Source organism: Mustela nigripes, chromosome 3 (assembly GCF_022355385.1).
Source record: "Mustela nigripes isolate SB6536 chromosome 3, MUSNIG.SB6536, whole genome shotgun sequence".
Taxonomy (NCBI): domain Eukaryota; kingdom Metazoa; phylum Chordata; class Mammalia; order Carnivora; family Mustelidae; genus Mustela; species Mustela nigripes.
Window position 1 is genome coordinate 159746525 of NC_081559.1, and position 24525 is coordinate 159771049.

A 24525-nucleotide genomic window follows, 5' to 3' on the forward strand; every position below is an offset into this window, starting at 1 on the left:
AGAAAGAAAGAAAGAAAGAAAGAAAGAAAGAAAGAAAGAAAGAAAGAAAGAGTAAGTTCAAATACCCAACAATGGGATAACAGAAAGATACAGTGTAAATTAAAAATAAAATATATATATATATATATATACTACAAAGCTGTAGTAATCAAAACAGTAAAACAATATGGTACTAGTGTAAAAATAGACACATGTACCAATGGAACATAACAAAAAGCTCAGCAATAAACCTAAATGTTTATGGTCAATTAATCTACAACCAAGAACTCAGGAATACACAATGGGAAAGAGACAGTCTTTTCAACAAATGGTGCTAGAAAAACTGGACAGTTACATGCAAAAGAATGAAATTGAACCACTTTCTTATACCATATATAAAAATAAACTCAAAATGGATTAAAGACCTAAATGTGAGACCTGAAACCATAAAATTACTGGAAGAAAACTCAGGCAGTAACTTCTTTGACATCAGCCATAGAAACATTTTCCTAAATATATCTCCTCTGGCAAGGGAAACAAAAGCAAAACTCAGCTATTGGGACACATCAAAATAAAAAGGTTTTACACAGAAAAGGAGCCATCAAAAAAACAAAAAGGCAAACTACTGATGGGAAAATATATTTGCAAAAGATATATTCAATAAGGGGTTAATATCCAAAATATATAAAGAACTTATACAACTCAACACACACACACACACACACAAAAACCCCCAAATAATCCAATTAAAAATGGGCAGAGCAGCTCAATAGATATTTTTCCGAAGACGTACAGATGGCTAACAGACATATGAAAAGATGTTCAACATCACTCATCATCAGGGAAATGCAAATTAAAGCCACAATGAGATTATCACTTTATACCTGTCAGAATGGCTAAATCAAAAACACAAGATACAACAAGCACTGGCATGATGTGAAGTAAAAGGAACCCTCATATACTATTGGTGGGAATGCAAACTGGTACAGCCACTGTGAAAAACAGTATGACAGGTCTTCGAAAAAATTAAAAATAGAATTATCATATGATACAGTAACTCCAATCCTGCATATTTACCCAAAGAGAATGAAAACACTAATTCAAAAAGATATATGCACCCCTATGTTTATTGCAGCATCAAGTGTTCATTCATCTACACATGATGAATATTATTCAGCCATTTAAAAAAAAAAAGAATAAAATCTTGTCAACTGCAACAACATGGATGGACTTAAAGGGCATAATGCTAAGTAAAATAAGTCAGAGAAAGACAAATACCATCATGAGTTTACCCATGTCTGGAATTTAAGAAACAAATGAACTCAAGCAAAGAAAAAAAGAGACAAATGAAACAGACTCTTAAATATAGAGAACAAACTGGTGGTTGTCAGAAGGGAGCTGGGTAGGGATCAGTGAAATAGTTAAAGGGGATTAACAGTACACTTATCTTGATCACTGAGAAATGTAGAGAATTGTTGAATCATTATATTGCATACATGAAATTAATATAACGCTATGTTAATTACACTTGAATAATTATTCATATATACTTAAACACACGCACATATATAAAGACTATGAAAGGGCATGTAGGTGGCACAGATGAGTCTCCAACTCTTGGTTTCGACTGAGGTTGTGATCTCATGAGTGTGAGATCAAGCCCAGTGTTAGGCTCTGTACTACAGCGTGTAGTCTCCTTAAGACTCACTCTCCCTCTTCTTCTGCCCCTCCCACCCCCGACATGTGCCTCTGTCTCTAAAATAAATAAATAAATCTTTTTAAAAAAAGAAAAAAACAAAAAACTGCTTTAAGACTGTAGAGTGTGAAAGTGATTACTGGAAGACGTTTGTTTCAACTGCCACAATGCCACAGTGGCTCAAGTCTCATTAAGAAACAAAATTGGGAGGGGGCGCCTGGGTGGCTCAGTTGGTTAAGCCTCTGCCTTTGGCTCGGGTCATGATCTCAGGGTCCTGGGATTGAGCCCCACATCGGGCTCTCTGATCAGCGGGGAGCCTGCTTCCTCCCCCTTCTTTCTGCCTGCCTCTCTGCCTGCTTGTGATTTCTGTCTGTTAAATAAATAAATAAAATCTTAAAAAAATAGAAAAGAAAAAAGAAACAACATTGGGGAGGGGTGCCTGGATGGCTCAGTGAGTTAAAGCTTCTGTCTTCAGCTCAGGTCATGGTCTGAGGGTCCTGGGATCGAGCCCGGCATCGGGCTCTCTGCTCAGCAGGGAGCCTGCTTCCTCCTCTCTCTCTGCCCACCTCTCCACCTACTTGTGATCTCTGTCTGTCGAATGAATAAAATCTTAAAAAAAAAAAATGGGGGGGGGGAGAAACAACATTGGGACACATTCACATGCCAAAAAATGAAGGTGGATCCCTACCTCACACCATCATGCTCCCTCTCCCTCTGTCTCTCTCTCAAATATGTTAGTAAACTCCCCCCAAAAATGATGAATGGATAAATAATATATGGTATAAACGTATAGTGGAATACTATTCAGCCATAAAAAAGAATAAAGCACTGACACATGCTACAATGTGGATGGACTTCGAAAACATAAGTAAAAGAAGCCAGAACAAAAGCACACATTTATATGAAATATTCACAATAGATAAATCCTTAGAGAAAGAAAGCAGACTGGTGGTTGCCAGGGGCTGAAGCAGGATGGGGAAAACAAGGTACAACTAACTGCTTAATCGGTTTGGGGTGATGAAAATATTTTGAAATTAGACAGAAGTGGTGATTATATATGGTGAATACACTCGGATCACTGAATTTTCACTTTAAAATGGCTAATTTTATGTTATGTGAATTTCATCTCCATTAAAAAAAAAAACCTAACCATGTTAAAATTCCTAAACAAATTGGAAGATGGTTTATATTTACATGTAACCTTAATATATTTTGTCATAAATGTATTGTACATGTTTATTTGTACTTGAATAATGTGCTGGCTTTGGATAAGTCTGCTTTCTTTATAAAAGAAAGAAGGGGAGGGGAAGGTGGAGGGGAAGGGAGGGGAGGGGAAAGAAGGAAGTTAAAAAGGAGTAAGGGAAAAAAGAAACAAACTAACAACCCGGACCTCCTTCCCCTAACCTCTTAGGTGCCAACTTCCCTTAATCCTTTCCAAATTAAAAGACCCTAAAACTAAACCATTTCTTAATCCTGCACTCCTCAGTGGTAATATAAGGATCTGACTTACCTGATAAATCTACTCTAATACAAGATCCCTGATCCAGAATGCCTTTTATTCATTCAATAAATATTTATCAAGCATCAACTACATGGCAGGAATCACACCAGTTGCTGGGGATACAACAGTGAATAAAACGAGAAGTGTACTTTCCCTCATGGAGCATATACTCTACAAAGAAGGGATAACTTGATGATAATGTAGTAGAAAATAGGGCAAGGCAAGAAAACATAATGACTGCTATCAGGACAATAAAACAGAAAGCTACTGACCAAGAATGAAAAGCCATCAAAGAAGGACTGACAGCCATTTTTGCTGGAGTCTTAAATGACACGAGGGAGCTAACCATGTAATTGGCTATCTTGGAACATGACATTCTACACAAAGGAAACAAGATTAAAAAAAAAGAGAGAGATTCAGAAAAAAGCCTCTCATATTTGAGTTCAAGAAAGAAAGCTCAAGTATAGTGAGTCAGGAAAACACTAGCTCCAGATAAGATCTGGGAGACACATGGGAGCCGGATCACACAAGGCTTCACACCATGGGTAAGGAGCCGGAATTATCTGAAAATTCTAGTCCTATGAGGAACTTGTTCTCTGCCTTAGACCAGATGGTCTGGCTTGATGGTCCATAGGAAGAAGACACTATGTTCTAAAGTTGCACTGCCCAATACAGTAGCTCCTGAGCATGTGAAACAGAGCTAGCCCAAAATTAGTTATGTTATAAATCCAAAATATACACTGAAGTTCAAAGCTTAGTACTAAGAAGAGAAGATAAAGTACCTCATTAATAGTTTTTGAACTGATTATACCTTTAAATGATATTTATATATTAATATTATTATAAAATATATTAATCTTTAACATAAGTCATTATTATTAGATATATTATTTAATACAATATTGGTGCTATATACTAATATATTTTATATATATATATATTTAAAGATTTTACTTATTTATATGACAGAGGAAGAGAGAGATCACAAGTAAGCAGAGAGGCAGGCGGGGGGGGGGGGGGGGGGGGGGGGTGCGCAGGGGAAGCAGGCTCCCTGCTGAGCAGAGAGCAGAGAGCCCTGATGTAGGGCTGGATCCCAAGACCCTGAGATCGTGACCTGAGCAGAAGGCAGAGGCTTATTAACCCACTGAGGTGAAAAGTTAATTTCACCTATCACTTTTTTTTTTAATGCGGCTACCAGGAAATTTTAAATTACATTTGTGTCTCATTTCATGTTTCTGTCGGACAGCAACACACTGAGAAAGGGTCCACAAGGGCAGGGATCTTTGTTCTGTTCACTGATTACCCACAATGCTTGGAACTCTGCCTGGCTATAGGTAGCACTTCATAAATAATAAGTGAATAGATACGGCAGTTATGAAAAGAGAAGCGATACCACCTAAATTAGCGGTTTACAGCCAAGGTGGGAGAGTGGGAGGCAGGAGTGCTGTTAAGGGCCACTGCAATGCACCACTGCAGGTGTGCAAGGTGGTGGTGCTGTCCTGAGCACCTGGGTTTTTCCCCTCCCCCCACTCCTGGCATTAAAAATTAAAGAACATGGGGGTGCAACAAAAGCTACACCAGTCTATAAAACTGTGTCATGTTTAATTACTTCAATAACGACCTTTTCAGCTACCTAGACATCAATTTTTATCCCCTTAGCATTCCATTATTTCCAACCAACAAGTCATTAATCCTTCATTACTCTTTGATTTGTTACCTCTGCATCTGTGCCCTGTATTACAGAGCTACACTAGAGAAAGTTCAGGATTAAATAGACTTGGTATACTTCAAAGTCTCAAGATCTGTCTTAGTGCTGTAAAAAATTTGCCACTAGACAAATCCACAGCAAGACTAAAGATTTGTCAAAGATATTACACTGATTCATGAACTGTCTAGCATTCCTAGATGATTTCAAAGGTTCATTCCAATTCTATGATTCTATATTTACAAAAGATCTTCATAACAGTTGTAACAGAAATAAATTCACACTAATTTGGACATCCATTTTTTTACTCTTTTGACAAATGTCTACGTCACTGACTCTCTCAATACAGATTCTGTTAAAGGTGCTACATGTTGACGGAGGACACAGACAATCTCAGTCCTTATGAAGCTTTTAAGAATACCAAGGGCAAGGCCTGTATTTGGCCCTGAATGATTAAAGGTGGAGAAGGAAGACCTGAATCAAATGTGTAAAGTCTATAAAGTCCCTCTTTCATTATGCTTTTCTCTCTTTGTAATTAACTTCCCCTAACTTCAGGCGTCACCTCATATCTTGCCCTAAAAAAATGACACAATATCCAATCATTCATACTAGTACATGGATACATCTTAAAATTATCTGTGATACAGTACTATTTTAACAATCCATTTGAATACTAAAGCTCAAACAAGGTATCTACACATTAAGCCTTTTAACTCAATTATGAAATGAAAGGTTTCTATCCCTCAATAAATTCATTTAAACAACAATAAACAGTAACATTTTCTAGAACAGAGATATAGTGCTATCTTAAATTTTTATACTACTTCATAGCTATAAGGAGTATTTTATGAGTCTCACAACAACTCGGTGAAGTAAACTGAAACACATCATCCCTTTTCTAGATGAGGAAACAAATTCAAAGAAATAAAGTGGTCTATCAAATATCATACAAATATTAACTGGCAAAGCCCATGTCTTCCAGCTTACACAAACATGAATATATGAATTGGTCTCAATATAAGAAAACAGAGTTGCAAGACTTGCTCTAAGGATGATATTCAAAATATCTGACAATTAGTAAAGGCAATGTCTAATCAAAAGAGTCGCCAACCATAATACCAGTGGTTAAATTAAGAACAGTTATCAGACATAAACAAGCAGTAAAGCTGAGTATTAGGGCAGAATGCCTGCCTTATCCCAGCATTCAAATGCAGATTATTTTAAATGGTGTGTCAGTCAAACAAAACAAGTATATTGTTGTTAAATTCTGCAAATAAGCACTCTCACTTGGTTTGAAAAGTAATCTTAACTGAGGACACCATAAGTGACTTCCTGAGTATTTTATTAAAAATATATGCTTAGGGGCACCTGGGTGGCTCAGTTGTTAAGCATCTGCCTTAGGTTCAGGTCATGATCCCAGGGTCCTGGGACTGAACCCCAAATCTGGGCCCCCTGCTCAGTGGGGAGCCTGCTTCTCCCTCTTTCCCTCTCCCTGTCTCTGTTCCCTCTCTCACTGTGTCTCTCTTTGTCAAATAAATAAATAAAACCTTTTTAAAAAAAAGAAAATATAAGCTTAATGCCATTAAAACAAACCTACAAATCAAAGATTTAAGCATTTTTAAATGACATAAATAAAAATAGAAGAAAATCAAAGTATCAAATCAGTAGGCAGAGAAGAATAGTTTCTCATCAAAAAAAAAGGAAACAAAAAAACTATGAGACTTTGCTAGCTTTGTCTACATAAAAACTATAAGCAGGACCCCTGGGCTGCTCAGTAGGTTAAGCATCTGTCTGCCTTCAGCACAGGTCATGATCCCGGGTCCTGGGATAGAGTTCCATACTAGGCTCCTTGCTCAGCAGGGAGCCTGCTTCTCCCTCTACCGCTCCCCCTGCTTGTGCTCTCTCTCTCTCAAATAAATAAATAAAATCTTTTAAAAAAAATTATAAGCTTAGAAAACAGAAAAATACAGAAAATGTAGTAAGATATTTAGTGTATAGATTTAGAACATAAAGAGCTCACATAAATCCATCCTTCAGAAAAACAATAAAACCTAACAAATAAAGAGGCAAAGAAATAAATATACAATTCACAAATATACAAAAACTAAAAACAAAGCTGTTAACATACACAGAAAATATTAAACTTCAGTAATTATCAAAGAAAAGCAAATTAAAACAATGAGGTATCAATTATAAAATTATCCCATATGGATCACAATGTTGCTGAGGATAAGAGCACATGTGTGGCAGACAGGAAGAATATAAAGCATGTGTACAAGTGATCTAAGAATATATAAGTATTTTCCAAAATGCCCTAGATAACATTCAGGTGTGAAAAACACTTTATTGAGCACCTGCTCTACACTGAATTAAAAAAATCTTTAACCTACCCTTAAGTGACTCCAATCTAGCATGAAAGACAGACTTAAAAACTCACAAACTATTATTAAAAAAAACACTTTTCAAAGTGAAATGAGATCACAGTGGAGAGCAAGTAACTAGGGAAGAAAGTGGAATTGGCATTAAAATTAGGCTCTGAATAAAAAAAGTAGTTTACAATCAAGAAAAAGAAGAGATTTCAAAAGAATAATTAAAAATTAACTGGAGAATACTAGTTATGAAATGGCACCCAGAAATCAAGTAAGGCCTGTTTTGGGTTTTTTTTGCTTCTATTAAGATGAGAAAAATGGTTAAAAAAAAAAAAAAAAGTGAAGGGCCAAATTTCAGCCTTCTAAGTATAAAAATGCAGGTAAATCTTAGAAATTTGAAGGAATAAATGATTGCCTGGCCTCTTTTAAATAAATGTCAATGGTATCAAGTGAACTCTGGATAAAAGCAGTATCTATATCAACATTTTACAAGCATTTTGTGGCACTAATAAAGAATGAGATAGGAACTTGCATTTATTTAATGGACACTATATAACAGATCTTGAACAAAATGTTTATTTCATGTCCTTTAAACACACTATTTTGTTATAAAGTAGGGAAAGGAGGGAGGAAGTCAGATAGTTGATAGTCATTTTCTTAAATAGCATTTTGTTCTCAAACAATCTTTAAGTATAAGAAACTTCATTTATATATAAACATAGCCAGTTACCAAAGTGACTAGAATTCTATTTGGCAACAGAGGGAACTATTTATTCCCATTACTATATACAATTTAAAGTAATATCATTTTCATTTCTATAATTAAGACTTTTCATCAGTTTAGGGAGACCACATCCATCTATTTCAAAATGGTCAGGTTTATTTTAAAAACACTTAAAACACACACACACACACACACACACACACACCATACAGGAGAGAGGATCTTACTTTATACTGAGGAGGTAACTATGTTAAGATTTCAGTTCTAAGATGGAAAACTCTTAGATCCTTTCTCAAACCACAGATGACACTTCATTTAGTGGTATCAGTCAAAATCCTTTCAAAGGAAAAATTTTATTAATAGAGTCCTTCATCTTTGGATTTAATTAGGTTATCTTTAATACAAGTTTAATTTTATTTCTATCACTAAGTAAATGGGACAATATCATTTTAAAATCATTTGAATCACATTTTAAAGTCTATTTAAAAAAATAAATAAAGGAAGGTGGGAGAGATATCATAAACCATGAATGAAATACTCAGTAATCTGGGATGGAAATAAGACTTTTATAGCTGAGCTAATACATTAAAAGACGGAAGTCCACATCTGGTTTCAATACTGGTCTGAATTCACTGGCAAATTTAAAAAGAATCTCATTGTACAAAAACAAAAAGATGGTTTTGATAGGCTTTAGTCCTCTGGTTACTTTTGTTTCTGAAGTCATATGATTAGTATAATAATATGATACATTTAATATGTCACTGCATATATGGTTTTGATAAAAATGCACCCACCAAATTGTCTCAAGGGCACATGCACAAGCTGTTTTAAAATATACATACTGCCTTAATGTTTTTATGTCAGTAAAAACAAATTTAAGTGAGCTTTTGTACGTTCATAAAAAATGAAGAGTTGTAATTTTCTAAAAATGAATCTTAACAATGTTACCTATACCCTACCTTTTTGACATAATTATTTATTTATATAAAATAATGCATTAATTCTCTATTTAGTACCTATGATCTATTTAGAAAATGAGAAAGAATGAGACATAGTTCTCCCTTGCAAGGACTACAGGGACAGCTAACTATATTTGATTATAAAATTTTAAGTTTCAACTTTCACAGTGACTTTTCATAAAGTCTTGAACACCATTTGATGAAAACTCACCAGTCTTTTAAGAGTCTTTTAAGTCCTGGATCAAATCTCACCTCTTTCAAGAAACCACCCTATGCTCCCCAAGTCAGGGTTTGCCTACCCAGTGATGATAACTGATAATATTGACAATAGCTTACATTTACTGAGATTTACCTATGCCGGCCATATTACAGCCATAATTTCACTTCATAACCAAACACAACTGTGGGAGGTAAGTACTAACAAGAATTTACTAAGGGCCTGTTATACTGCCCTTGCCTTCATGGTGCTCAAAATTAGTAGAAAGGGAAGGGCACAGGAACAAATAATTACAACATTAAGTAATGCTGGTAGCAACAGGCTTAGCTATAGGGGCACTCCAAGACAGCAGTTCCTAAAGTTGATTATGCATCTCAACCAGTACTCTTAAAATAAAATCCAAACCATATCATTTAGCCCTGAGGTCCTTGAATGATACAGTTCCTACCAGCCTTACCAATCTCACCACACAATCTCCCTACTCCAAGAAGCCTCCACAGAGGAGGTAACTTTTGAGCTGACTCTTGAAGAATGAACAAAGTTCGTCAGGTGACCAAAGAGGGAAGGAAATATTAGCTAAGTGTAAAGGCAACAGACATAAAAATATATGAAGTCCAGTACTAGCGAATGGTTCCTTTGTGTCTGAAGTAACATGTACAGAAAAATACAGCAAGCTGCAAACATAGGTTAGGGCCAAACTTTGTTTGAATACTCACAGATTTTTACGTGGAAAGATGATCTGAACATATCTGAACTTTCAGAAAGAAAACTGATGGCAGATGCTCAGTCTACTAGTGTGGAAAGCTAGTGTGGGGGGAGATAAGTAATAAAATCACTTGTAATAGTCGTAGAACAGGAGCAGCAGCCGTAGCAGCTAACAAGTATGCAAACTTCCTTACCACTCCAATAGTGATCTGTGGTAAAATTAATAATGAACATCTTAAGCAAAATGAGACAAAAGTAGGGAAGATGAAGAAGAGTCAGAGCATGCAGGGAAGGCACTGAAAACAAAATCCATACTTCTTTCATAAACATGATGAAATTTCCTCAGCACTAAAAAATCGTGTATGACTTAGGTAGCAGCCTCTCAACCAAAAAAAAAAAATTGTTACTAAAAATGAATTTGCCCTCTACCCCAGTAATGCCATTTCTCAGAATATTTCCAAGGGACATAATAACATAAGTTTGCCAATAAACAAATATAAAAGTTCCTTCAGCTTTTATTATAGTAACAAAAATTGAAAAGCTGGGGCTCATTTTATCCAAAGTACTGAGAAAAAATGTATTTTGTTACATACTCACGGACCTATATGTATAGTATAGGAAGATCTCTAAGATATATCAGAAGTTAAAGGAAAAAAAAAAAAAGACAGTATGGAACACCTATATATAGTAAGAATCTAAATTATCTAAAATTGTTAAATTTAGGGGTGCCTTGGTGGCTCAGCCAGTTAAGCACCTGCCTTTGGCTCAGGTCATGATCCCAGGGACCCTGCTCAGTGGCGAATATGCTTCTCCCTCTTCCTCTGTCCCTCCCCCGTTCTTGCACGCACTCTCTTTCTCTTTCTCTCTCCCTCTCAAATGCACACACTCCCTCTCACAAATAAATAAATAAAATCTTGAAATAAAATATAATTCTTAAAATTAGAGATCTGCCACCTAAGGAGCTAAATTCCCATTTTCTGTAAAACTAACTTACAAATATCTCTTGATTTCCTAAGATTAACCAAGACTTTACTGGATAAGACACAAAAATCTTCTCATATATTTTTCTTTAATGCTAGAGAATATTCACTATTTCAACAAATCTCTTAAATAATTAATTAAAAATTATATACCATTTTTAAAGTTTTTGCCTTGATAATAGTAAAATGGCAATTTAAGTTTGTGCAGAATTTTCCAGGTTACAAAATGCTCTGACACTCATCCTCTTTGTTCCTCCCAAGAAAGCACTGAGGTAGGTAAAGCAAGTAATATGATATTAGCTCCATTTTAGGCTTAGGCATCTTAAGTTTAGAGTAGTTACACAATGTACCCATGATCACAGAGCTACTAAGTAACAATGCAGGAATCAGTGCTGGGTCTTCTGGTTCCCTGTCCAAGACTTCTTCCACTAAACCTTATTACTTCAAATAATTATCGTCACCGTGTGCTCAAGATCATACTTAAGACAGGGAGGGAGGACTTACGGTCTATCTGGCAGTAACAGGCAGTCCACCAGGCAAGGAATGTACCATATAAAAATCAAGTGTATGAAGGTGGGCCTGACTGATGAAAAGGAAATAGAACTGGGAGAAATGCCAAGAAGAACAGCAACTAAGGTGAAGACCGGGTGGTTTACCAGTAAGGGCAGCCAAGGAAATACCTTTGTAAAGTTAATTTACTTAGTTAAGGTGGAAGAGAATGTCTATTGGAGGAACTATATTGTAATGTGAAAAAATCATAAATAAAAGTGTTTATAATCCAATCAAAAGATTTAGGAAAGATGTAATGGAGCGTAATGTGTATGATGTATTTAATCAGAGATTAAGACTTGGCACATGATTGCTATGAAAAATTTGAAAGGTCTAATCCTATAGTGCATGGTCATGTTAATGCTGTGGCTTGGAACTTTAAGAGGCATGTGTGACATATACTTAGAACTCAGTTTCACTCTGTGGAATACACCAAATAAGGATCAAGAATTACTTTCCATACCAAAGGACCCATTCTCCTAAGATTCTAGTAGAGCTCTGAACAGTAGTACTGCTGAGGCTGAAAAAATTCTCAAGAAAAGATGTCCTGGATACCAGAACTAATACCAAGGTCAGTCCACCTGGTCTGATAAGGAACCATGGGTCTTTATCCTGATGAACAGACTTTCCAGGAGAGGTCTTAGGGCAAACATTTACTGTTGACACAGCAGAAACAGGTTCCCAGAGATACTAGCTCTTCCATCCCTTACCGTGACAGAAGGAGAAAGGATGAAGACCCACCAGTTTCCACTCTCAATGTCAATAAATACCTCTCCTAACACTTAACATACATTTTGGGAGTTATTTAGAGGTGGGTTTTCTTAAACTGTGCTTTATTCCTGATATATTTTGTTCTGTCTCTAGTTTTAGTAAATATATAGAATTATCTTTTATATTTTGCCAATCTAACACCCATTCATTCTTCTCCTGCTAACATATTCTGATTCCCTTTAAGAAATCACTACCTCCCCGTTCTCAGAATATGTGTTTCTAGTGGTCAGCTTTATCCTAGCTCCAGGTCAGACACAGACCAAGATCTAATCCAATTACCACTTCATTTTTTGGCCACAATGATACACTCAGGGAAAGGTACCTCACCCATTCAGACGGTGAGGCACGAGACTGGTTGCTGAATTTCAACTAGAAAGTATAAAAAAACCCAGTAGCTGCTGGCAGCCATCTTGCAACTATGAGGCAAAAAATCTGTGTGAGACTAGAATCAATACAGAAGAATCAAAATAAAAAGATGAATTCAAGTAATTCCATTTATCCTGAATCAGCCATGCATGAAACTAGCTCTGCAAAGATTTTTAGTTACATGGACAAATAAATTCCCATTTTGGCTTAAGCCAGTTTAGGCTGGGTCTTCTGTAACTTATAACCAAGAGTTAAAACTGACACAGTAAACTTGAAGTTGATACCAAAAAGTGGGGATGTTCCTAGAAAAAAGGTTTGTATAAAGCACAAACCACTGACCCACTCTAAAAATATTAAAGGTTATTCTAGATATTTAACTGCATGAGATCTCTGAAGCTGATTTCTATATTCTACCCCCGAACAAAAGGAATACACTTTTGGGAACAGGGAAAGTAATATAAGCATGTTTTTTTAAAAGGAGCATGCGGAGTTTTTCAAGTCTTTTTTGCCTTCATTTCCTAGTACCATTTCCCTCAGCTAATAAATGCTTACTCCAAATCATATTAATATGACATTCAGATTTCTCATTTTACAGAACTCCCTGTGCCCATTAGTTTTTATGGCATATATGATATAATCACATAAAATGGTAACCAAACACATTGCTAAAAATCAGTAATTTAGAGAAAGTTGACGGGTTAAGCAGCAATCTCTGAAATACCTAAGTCTCAAAGGTAATACTGAAGCTTACATGTAAGAGTTTATATGAACATCCATCAAGCCTCAGATTCCAACTTCTTTACAATCAAAATTTCTTCCCCTCTTATTACTTCTCTCTTGAGAGAAAGAATACATACATTTAATAGGGCTCTTAGGTATTCAACATGAGGAAAACACTGGGAAAAACAGCACAGCAACTCAGTAACTCCCTCCACCCCTCACCACTCTATCTCATCCCACCCAAAAAAAGAAGGAGTGAGAGTATAAAATAGCCATGGTTTTAAAAAATAAAAAATTTATGGGATTCTTCCAGAAAAACACAAATCTGTTTAACACAAAGTACATACATTAGAAAACATAACTAGAATATTTTAGCCATTATTATATACAAAAGGGCAGAGAGAGGCTGTCTTTCATGAAATCTGGTTTGCAGATGTTTGGCAAAAAAAAAAAAAAAAAAAAAAAAGATTAATAATCTATCACAAAGTCCCATAACTAGTGATTCAAAATGAAAGCTTTCACTACTTACACCATATGTAAATATACATATATACACGCTGTTTATAATCCCTTGATCTGAAGAGAAAGAGAACTGATACTCTACTGTGAAAATGGTCAGTGGGCAGACATTTTAAAATCCTTTCCCACATGAAAAGATTCCTGAAAAAGAGATCAGAAGACAACAGAAAAGCACTCAATATATATGGAGTTGTAAATCCTCTATGAACCAGTATCTATTACACAAAGGGGGAGCATGCAACAAAGTGATTAGGGAAGTCAAACATGAATTAGTTCAATAACACAGAGGCAAATATAAACCCCTGAAAAGCACTTTATGGAACAGAAATCCATACAAATGGAAAAGATATCTATTATTAGCAATGAAACAATATTAAACTTGAAACTCCAAATAAATCTTAAGTCAGTAAGAAATTGGTATGCCTTCACCAAGAAAAAAAAATGTATTTGAAGTAATACAAAATACAAATAAAGGCAGAACACATTTTTTTTAAATACAATAAATCAAATATTTACTAAAAAGACTATTACGTACAAGGCACTAATTCAAAGGGTACTAAAATAAGACACACCCTAGTAAGTTGTGAATAGCCAATGTCTGATTCCATTAAAGAACTTTTCACTGTACCTAAAAATGCAGTTCTCTTATTAAGTCTATACCTCCCTTATTAACAAAGATAATTCAAAGTACCCATGATAAATACTAGGATTCTGTTCTTGGTTTCACAGTCCTCTAGTATATTCTGCTCAACCACATTCCTACGTGAGGTGACAGGCTGATGATGACAGTGGCAAGAGCAAATACCTAGTGGGCTTTTTATGTGCTAGGTGATATTCCTCGTACTTTATATATTTAATCTTCAGAACAACTCAAAGAAGTAGGGTGGTCTTCTTATCCCATTTAGCAGATGAAGAAAATGAATAACGGAGAAGTTAAGAAAGTTGCCCAAGTTCACACAGCTAGTATGCAGCAGAACCAGAATTCAAACCCAGATACCCCACCTCCAGAGTCTGTGCTCTTAACTACTACAATTCAATCCCAGTAATTAGATATAATTTCAGAAGCTCCTTTCTTCTAATCTATTGACCACTCTACGATTCCGTTTCCCATCTACAACATGGGTCAATAATATTTTTTACTTCATACAGTTGTTTAATCCTTGCATGAGGATTAAATGCAAAAACATACACAATGTGTTTAGAACAATGCCTGACACATACCAATACTTTATAAATAACTATTCATAAAATATCTATCAAAAATCTATCACTGGAGTTGAGAGTAACGGTTATAAAACTAACAATCAGTGAGAATTTACCAGGCAGAATGGTCTTAATGTGGCCTTCACACTTCACACAAAGAAGTGATGTCTAAATAAAACTTGGCTTTCCCAATTCTTTCCATTCTAAAACAATAAGCCCCACACAAGCTTCGAGGAAAACACATATACATAACTCAGGAGCTGATTTTCTTCAGTCTGGAACTTCCTCTCCACTATTTTTGTTCCCTCAATTGCTCTCCCACCCCCCACACACAATATCACAGAAATGAATGTCGTTCAGGTAAAGATAAATACTAAAAATTTCTCTTATATATCAAGATAAATGTTTATATATGTTTTAAGACTCAAAATTTATTTGATATTTTAAAGTCATTCTCATCTGGACAGCTGGGTACTAGGTATCCTGAAAGGTTTCAGCCAGAATACTACTCTCACAGTTGCCTTTCCTAAAGAGCTACAGAATTACGGAAACAGAAAGAACAATAGCAATCTTCTAGTCCAAGGTCTAGTGCTGGTCAAGATTTAAATTTGCTTCTAATTTTCTGTTGTGACAACATTCTTGTCTATGTCTCACTGTACAATTATGCTAGGATTTCTCTAAGTACAGATGAAAGAGAATTGTTGGATGGATCCCAGAGTGCGTATGCATTCAAATTTATAAGGGATTATCAAATTACTCCTCAAAGTAGTTGTAACAAATACCTAAGAATATGAAAGTTACATAAAATATACATAAGGTGAAGGGGGACTATCACTGACTCAAGTTCAAAAGCCAACCTAAATTTGTAATTAATTTTAGTTACTTGCCTCTCCTCCTCCTGAAACCTCATTAAGCTGATAGAGACTTTCAAAAATAAATAAGCTAATAACAAGACAATCACCACAGGAGAGTACAATGAATTTGGAAGCATTCTATAGAAAGAGCTACAGCCAAGAGCAGGCAAAGAAGGGTTCTGCAACAAAAGGAGTGACTGCCAGGTAAACTTCAGGGGGATCCAATTAGCACCATTGGTTGGGCGGGGGAGGGCAGGAGTAAGAAAGGGATGGAAATGGTGGCTAGCTTTTGCATTGAAGCTGAAAAGAAGAAAATGGAATAAGAAAAGAAAACAAGAAAATAGAATCCCTACTCTACCCCTATCCCCATGCCCATATGTGCAGATAACCTGCATTCTGGCACTGACCCCCACATGTGAGTGGTTCTCAAGAAATTGAACAAGAAACTGAACAAACTGCCTCTGTAGGCCCTTCCCCTAAAAGCCAGCTCCCTGCCCATTCACCCTAAAATTATACCTGCCAGTCAAAAACATTGTCCAATGCTTCTAGTTAGAGTTGGTCAGCTTTCCTGCTGCTCAGCCTTGTCATGGGCAAGACCAGAACAAAGAAAACAAGTGAAACAACCACCACAGACAAAGTGGAGATGATTCTAGAAATAGAAAATAACTTTTTGAAAAGCTTTTTTTTCTTAGAGTGATGAGAAAATCTTTTGCATCCGTGTCTCAGCATTAAAATATTACAAAAAAGGAATGATAAAAAATGAAAGAGTTCTTGTAAGTTAAAATATGAAATATGAAATAGTAATATGAAAAATACTGAAATAATAAGTTCAGTTAGAAGAGTCAGAAAACAAAGTAGAAGAAACCATTCCCTACCTGCTCCCCAAAAGGCAAAAAGATAAAAAAGAAAAAAAAAATCTAGGATTTAAAAAAAAAAGAATAATATTCAGGAGATTTATCATCCAGTGAAAAAATCAGAAGAGGAGCTTATCAGAGAAAGTGTTCCAAAGCTGAAAAAAGACACAAGTGTTTACTTGAAAAGAACTGAGTGCTAAACATAACTGATAAAAAGGACTCACACCTAGGCACATGCAGTATCAGAAACATCAGGATAAACAGAAAAGTCTAGAAAGCTCCAGATTTGGGGTGGTGGGAGTGGCAAGTGGGCAGGTAAAAAAAAAAAAACCTACAAATAAATAAAACTGAGAGGCATTAGCTATAACATTAGCAACACCGGATGCTAGAAAGTAATAGACGAAAGCTCTCACAGTTCTAAGAGAAACTAATTTTCAATGCAAATTTCTACATAAGCAAACTACCAATCAACTGTGAAAGCAAAATAAACACATTTCAGACATGCAAGGACTCAAGAGTTGACCTCTTATTCTTGTACCATGAAGAAGACAGTTTAGGAAGACTACAAAACAAGGGTGAAAACCAAGGAAATAGGAAATATACAAGAAAATGATGGCACTAACCCAAAAGTCCAGTGAAAAGAAATTCCAAGGATGCAGCTGTACAGCAGACCTAAAAAGCAATGAGTCCACATTAGAACAAGAAATCAGGAAGCTCCAAAGAATGTCTTCTCAAAGAAGAATCACATAAATTCCAGGAAACAGATAAAATGAATAAGAAGGCAGAAGACATTAGCAAAATGATAAAGATGGCATATGCTGCTTCTCTAAACACGAAGGGTGGGAGGTTGGAGGAAAACAAAAGGAATACCTCTAGGAAAAACAAAAAATTATACAGCAACAACATGATCCTAGCACAGATCCATCAAAGTACAATGTGGCAACGATTCTGCGCAATTATGTGTGAAAAAAGTAAATCCATTTAAACCAGATGTTGGGACCTTCCTCCTTCAGATGACCTAAAAGTATGACACTGAACTTTTAGAGAAGGAAATATAATTTTAGCATATCATTGTTTCCTCTTCCAAGATGTCCTCTGCCCTCCCTTCTCTGATTCACTGACTCATTCATTCATTCACTCATTCATTCATTCATTTATTCATCCATCCATCTACGCATGCAATGAATATTTACAGAGCATCCTACATGACAGGCATTGTGCTTGGAATGGAGATAAAGCAGTAAACAAAGAAGATAAAACCCTGCACTGGTGGAGCTTGCCTTCTAACAAGAGATGACAACCCCTCTTCTAAGAATCTGCTACGGGGTTCTATCTCCAACAAAGCTTTCTCTGAAATTCTGTGTTCAACTAAGATCTTCTCCTTTACTGCTCCTAAAGAATTCTAACTCTTCATAGAGTTGAATTCAGTTTTTATATAGCTATTACCTCAACAATGTAACAACAGAAAATTTATTAGTTATTTGTACCTCTACTGCAGAGCACTGTGCCTAGATCAATAAATGTTTTAACCTTTCCATTCAACTGAAATGTAAATAAAACTGCCAAGTAAAATGTAAAGCAACAGAGATGTTAACTATTGTTTAACAGATGAGGAAGCTAAAGTCCCTGTCAGGTAAATGACTTGCTCAGATCATAAAACTAGTCTGTGAAAGAGCCAAAACTAAAATCCACAGTCTTAGGTTAAGTATTTAGTGGCCATATATGGGGCGCCTGGGTGGCTCAGTGGGTTAAAGCCTCTGCCTTCGGCTGGGATCATGATCCCAGGGTTCTGGGATCGAGCCCCGCATCGGGCTCTCTGCTTGGCAGGGAGCCTGCTTCCTCCTCTCTCTCTCTCTCTCTGCCTGCTTCTCTGCCTACTTGTGATCTCTGTCAAATAAATAAAATCTTTAAAAAAAAAAAAAAGTATTTAGCAGCCATATAAAAGAATGGGCCAAAATGGGAAAGGGTAACTTTTGGTCTTTATTTTCTCAGAACTTTTCCAAGTACACAACAAATGTCTAAGACATGGACTCTATTTCTTCCATATGTCAAGCCATGGCTTAACAATTACATAAAGAACATTGTGAAAGTTTCTAATCAAAAATATAATCTACTTTTAAAAAGCTTCAATCTCATAGAGTTGTATATTTCTACTTTGCTGTATATAATACTTGAAACACATAAATGTTTAGATGTTAGATGACATTTGATATAAAATATACTCATTTTTAAATGAGTATATATTCCCTGATGAGGAAATCTTCAAAATTATTCCCATAAATATATTTTATAGATTCCCATAAATATTAGACTTTTTGTTCTTTTTAAACTTGAAAACACTAAAAATAAATAAGTAACACTTACATGAACTTCCACTAATAACAAAAAAAAGGCAAGAGGCTTCTTCTTCATCAGCCAACTTGAACCGTATTAAGGTTAAAGTTATCAAGATACACATTTGCAAATTAAAGCATAAAATTATATTCACATACATACATAAGTTCTATAAAAATAAGGAAACCAATGCAATAGATTCTGTTATTTCACGCATTCCAAGGTTACTGGTAAACACACCTTCTATGGCCTTTCTTTGTTATATGAATGTATCTGTTCAATAACCAGTAATATTAAAACTAAACAGAAGTAGCCATGCAAATTATAACCTAGCTACAAAAATACAACACTGAATAGAGAGTTGTTTTATATACATAGGACAAGAAGCCAAGGAATGGATCCTGTTTCACTTCAACAAACATTTATCAAAGCTTTGTTAGATGCCAGAAGCTACTCCAGGCACTTATATTTCCAAAATGAATACATAAAAATGTCTGTCCTTGAGTGGTTTACACTAAGGAAAGGCAACTGCAACTATTTTTCTAAACACCAACAGCTGACCAATTAAGTGTGCTTTCTAGATACCACAGCAGAGTTATCTATAGGTAGGTTTCACCAAACTTAAAAGATAGTTCAAAACAATGTAATTATTTTGAAAAATAGTCAATTACTAAAACACATGACATTAGGGCTTGAGCTGTATTTGTGAGTCTGATCACGGAAATCAGGAATTTAACTCACATATATTTATAGATGCCCCAACACTCAGAAGTTGAAAGATTTAATGAATACTAACTATATGTTCATATAGCAAAGATTTAATGAATACATCTACTTAACATCTCATTTACTCATAATGCACCCAAGAGACTCAGAGAAACTCTAATCACACACGGGAATATAGGCTTCAACTTCATCCTATTTCTAGCAGGAACTCCAGGGGGTGTGGAAGAGGGAAAGCAATTACCACAATCACCATTCATTATCAGCTCAAATGCCAACTCTCTGATCTGCCCCATGTTAAGGAGCAACATTTAAATAGATAACAATCCCAACCCTTTGTTGCTCAGCCTCAGTTCCAATCACTGGAATATGCTTAATTAATTCTTAAACCTAAATCTATGCTTTCATCTTTTCCTAGATGTTTCCCACAGAAAAAGTATAGGTCAGGGTATAAAACTTCTGAAAGATGTATTTCGAAGCTCCTTCTTTATTATCTATTCTGACAATAAGATAATTGGTTTCATGACTTTTAAAATATATGAAGGGCTCATTTAACTATTAGCAAACTGTCAGGCAATCCTGAAAACTGGTAAGAAAAATGCCAACAACAATAACAAAAAGATAAGCATAAAGAGGAATAAAAGAGCTAATACACACCAAAAAAGGTACAAAGTCTACCTACTGGTTAAAATATGTAAAAAAGCAATAACAATAGTAAAAATTATAATAATAATAGCAGTTAGAATTTATTATGCTCGTAAATATACAGTAAAGACTTACCTAATTAATTAATGAACCAATTAGATAAGAAACTACTCAAGAAAACAGGAAAAGTTTCAAAGAGGACATGATAGGTGAGATAGATGGTCCCTCATGGATGAAAATTCACTAGGCAAAGCCTGAGGGTAAGGGAAACACTCAAAGGCGGAGGAGAGGATAAGGCAGTAACATTTACAAAAACACCAATATATGAATCTAGTTTCTATTCTAGGAGCCATCTCTATTCTAAAGTGCATAATAAAAGTGACAAGTTATAAAACTGTACAGACAAGAAGGAGGTAAGGCACAAACAATGTTCTACTTCAAGCTAAAAAGATTAAAGTTAAGTGCTTTTTAAAAGGTATGTAACTTAATCAAATTTGTTTTTTCCTGTATCTTTAATTTTCAAGGAAACATCTGATCAAAACCAGATAGCAATTGATAATTAAATATCAGTAGTACTTTACCCTTAATGAGATATCTTTCAAAGACAAGCACAATTCTACAAAAAGACGTTACTTAGGTGATCTTCCAAAGGTCATTCCTTTTAAATCACAACCTAAAAGAAACTGCCAACCTAGAATTCTTTACCCAGTAATTACATCATTCAAAAATGAAGTGAAATAACATTTTCACTTATCGCCATCATACCCACATAAAAGCACTAAAGGACGTGTTCTTCAAGCAACTGAGAAATGCAGAAAAGAATAAGGAACAATAAAAAGCATAAACACTGACAATATAAACAATAAGAATGTCTTGTGCTGTTTAAAATGTACTGAATAGATACATTAAATTAATAAATTAAAAGAAATAACAAAGCATATAACAAAAAACAAAAGAGAATATAAACTCTAAAAAAAAATGTTCCCATACCCTTAGGAAAAAAGTGATTGCTCTGTGACCATGAAAACAAATAATTACTAGAGTGAATTTTAATGGATCAAGGACAACTGTTTCACTGGTCACATTTTTGAAAGCCAGCCAATTAATTGGTAACAGCCACACCTCTGAAATTTAGATAATTAGGATTATCACTCCAGTGATCATTCCTATAAAATGATCAAATATTTACAATGTCCAGGCATTTAAAAAAAAAAAAAAGGAAGGATACAAATTTTATATTACTAATCCTCCCAATAGTGGAACTCTTTTCTGATACTACATAAATGAAAGAAAAGCAGGATGCAAATATTCTAGAGATTTAACAGGAGCTGTTATCGAAGGCAATTTCCGGAAACAATAAACCTACAGCTCCTGATCCTATCCTGAGCTGTTCTGAGTTCTTTTTCATATCTGGGAATCAGATTCTTCCATGCTACCCCACACCCAAGGATAACTGTTCTGTGAGAATAACAAACTATTCCAAATGTGTGACTCCCCAGTATATTCAGTGGATTCTGTCTTCCAAAAAAAAAAAAAGAATGTGAATGGGGTAAAATATTCCCTTTGATAAGGGGTAAAGGAGATTCCTGAGAATAATGACTCATTCATATCTGTATTTTATAACTACAGCATACCTTCACAGTTTGTAATTATTGGCAATAAGATAATAAATTCCCAATATTTCCAATATCTCCTATCTATTCACAATGGTAATATTAAAATTTAAAATCAAAAAACCAGATTTTCCATTTCATACACTTTTACTTCATATTTCTAATACTTGGTAATTTAAAATGCCAAATGCACTGAGTTTAGCTCTGAAATGATCTTAAAACACTTCTCCAACTGGAGTATAATTATTTTTAATTAAAGCATTGTTCTGCCACTCAAGAATCTTCTGATTTACATAAATACTAGTTAAGCGCCACAGAAATTCTGAAATATATAATTAGAATGTCACAAATCACTTAATTCATTCTGTCAAAACAGGGATTATTTTAATTTCTATCTCACTTCTTTTAAAAGATATCCTATTTACTTTATTTTCTCTAACAGAAAAAAAAAATTAGTAGGATAAACTTACAACATATTTCACCAAACTTTAAAATGATTCTGGTTAACCACAAATTGACTCAAGTAGTTAAATATTTTTCTGAATGTATTTCACTGAAATACGTCTGACATCATACAGTAATGTCATATAGTAATTAGGTTACTGTTCTACAGAATTACTAATTATTTCACTGATTCATTCTTACTCTAACTTCACAGATAAAAAGGTCACTTTTGACCTTATGAATTATCCAAGTAAATTAGATGCATTTCTAGCATAAGTTATTAAACAATTTTGTTAATAAATCTTTTACTTAGAATTAAAGCATAACCATAAAAAGGTACTATTAAATAACACATCTCACTAATTTGAATTCACACACACACACACACACACACACACACAATTATGAGCTAGCTTTATCATTTCCCAATTTCCTGACAATATTTGGGAAAATAAAGACAAAATTTGTTTTCAATTATTTTTTAAAATTCAGAAACCTAAAACTCCAGGTGTTTACCATAGATTATAACACAAAAAAAAATTAAAGAAGAATATTATGAACTTTAAATAAAATTCTAGCCATAACTTACATACTGATTCTAAATGAAGAAGTAGAGTACTATGGTAGATTCTCGGTGATTTACCAAAAATTTCCTAACAAATAAATCAAACAATTATATGACTCTCAAATTTGCTATACAAAGACATATGGCTGGTTCTCACACCTCGTACTAGATCCTTTTACACTGTAAAACCTCTTCGTTTTTCACCCTGATATTTCCTTTGTAACAAAATACTACCAAGTCAGATTCTAAAGTATGAATCTTTAGAAATGAGATTAGCAAAACAATTTAAAAATACTTACCGTCTTGTTTCGTAATCTAATTATGTCCGAGACAGAGCCAGCTCCACAGTACTCCATAACAATCCAGAGGTCTGTGTTCTTAAAATAACTGCCATAGTACTTTACAACATATGGGCTAAAGAAAAATACACAGACAATTAAACTTAGTTAATTCCCAAAGAAAATTATTTCTTAATCCCAATACAAAGTATTTCCAACATTTCATACTGTCCCAGTAAGTTAACTTAATGAGTAAATATCTTTGTACATCAAATTGTCTATATGTAGAATTCAGCAACTGTGTGTAATTAGGCTTTAATTCATGGATGAAATTTAACAGGATTACAAAGCAGAGGAGGCCCAAATGCTTTGAGTGATTCCCAAGAAAATAAGGCTTTGTTTTGGCAAAGGATTTAGTATATAACATAAGGAACAAATGAAGATATTTTAATAAAGCATTTTAAATATAAATCTTTAAGGAGTTTGCATTCAGTCAAATACTACTACTCAACTTTAAAAATACTCTATAATTTAACAAAGCCAAAAAAATTATTTTAATTCTCTTTTATTTGGGCCTTTAAAATGCCAGAGGTTTTTGTTTTTTGTTTTTTAAGACTTTATTTATTTATTTGACAGAGAACACAAGAAACACAAGCAGACAGAGCAGCAGAGCTCCAGAGAGGGAGAAGCAGGCTCCCCACTGAGGGAGCCCAATGTGGGGCTTGATCCCAGGACCCTAGGATCATGACCGGAGCCAGGCAGTTGCTTAACCAACTGAGCCACTCAGGCACCCTGATTACAACTATTTTTGCTTTAAATTCAGATAAGTAAAACTAACAATTCAAAATATTTCTGAACTGAAGTTTTATGTCTTTCAGAGCAAAATAAACTATGTTTATAGCCTGTTTTTAGGAAGACTTAGAAAGAGACAAATAGTCACATGTTTATTTAATATTTAATATTTATTAAGGGCAAGCTATATATACTGATATGTAAAACATCTTGCCCAACTCAAAAAGGCAAAGTATCCATATTCATAGAATACATAAAAAATAAAAACAAGGTAACATAAACTACATAGTAGACAGTTTAAATGCCATAAGAACTAAAATAAGGAAATGGTAGAGCCAGTAGAAAGGATTTGTAGAAAGGGAGGGATTTGCTATGAAAGAAAGGTTAAAATTTCAAAATATGGGTGAAGAAGAGATAAGAACATTCTAGAAAAAAGAAAGGCCATGAGCAAGGGCACAAA

The 24525-nt window shown here is 34.7% G+C and overlaps 1 protein-coding gene across 1 annotated transcript in view; it reads right to left on the reverse strand.

Annotated features, from left to right (window-relative positions):
- Window positions 1–24525, reverse strand: part of STK3 (serine/threonine kinase 3) — a 273554-nt gene that overhangs the window by 186288 nt on the left and 62741 nt on the right. The window contains exon 4 of the mRNA XM_059394924.1: window positions 23295–23409. Within this exon, the coding sequence (XP_059250907.1) occupies window positions 23295–23409 (115 nt within the window). The remainder of the gene's footprint in view (window positions 1–23294; window positions 23410–24525) is intronic.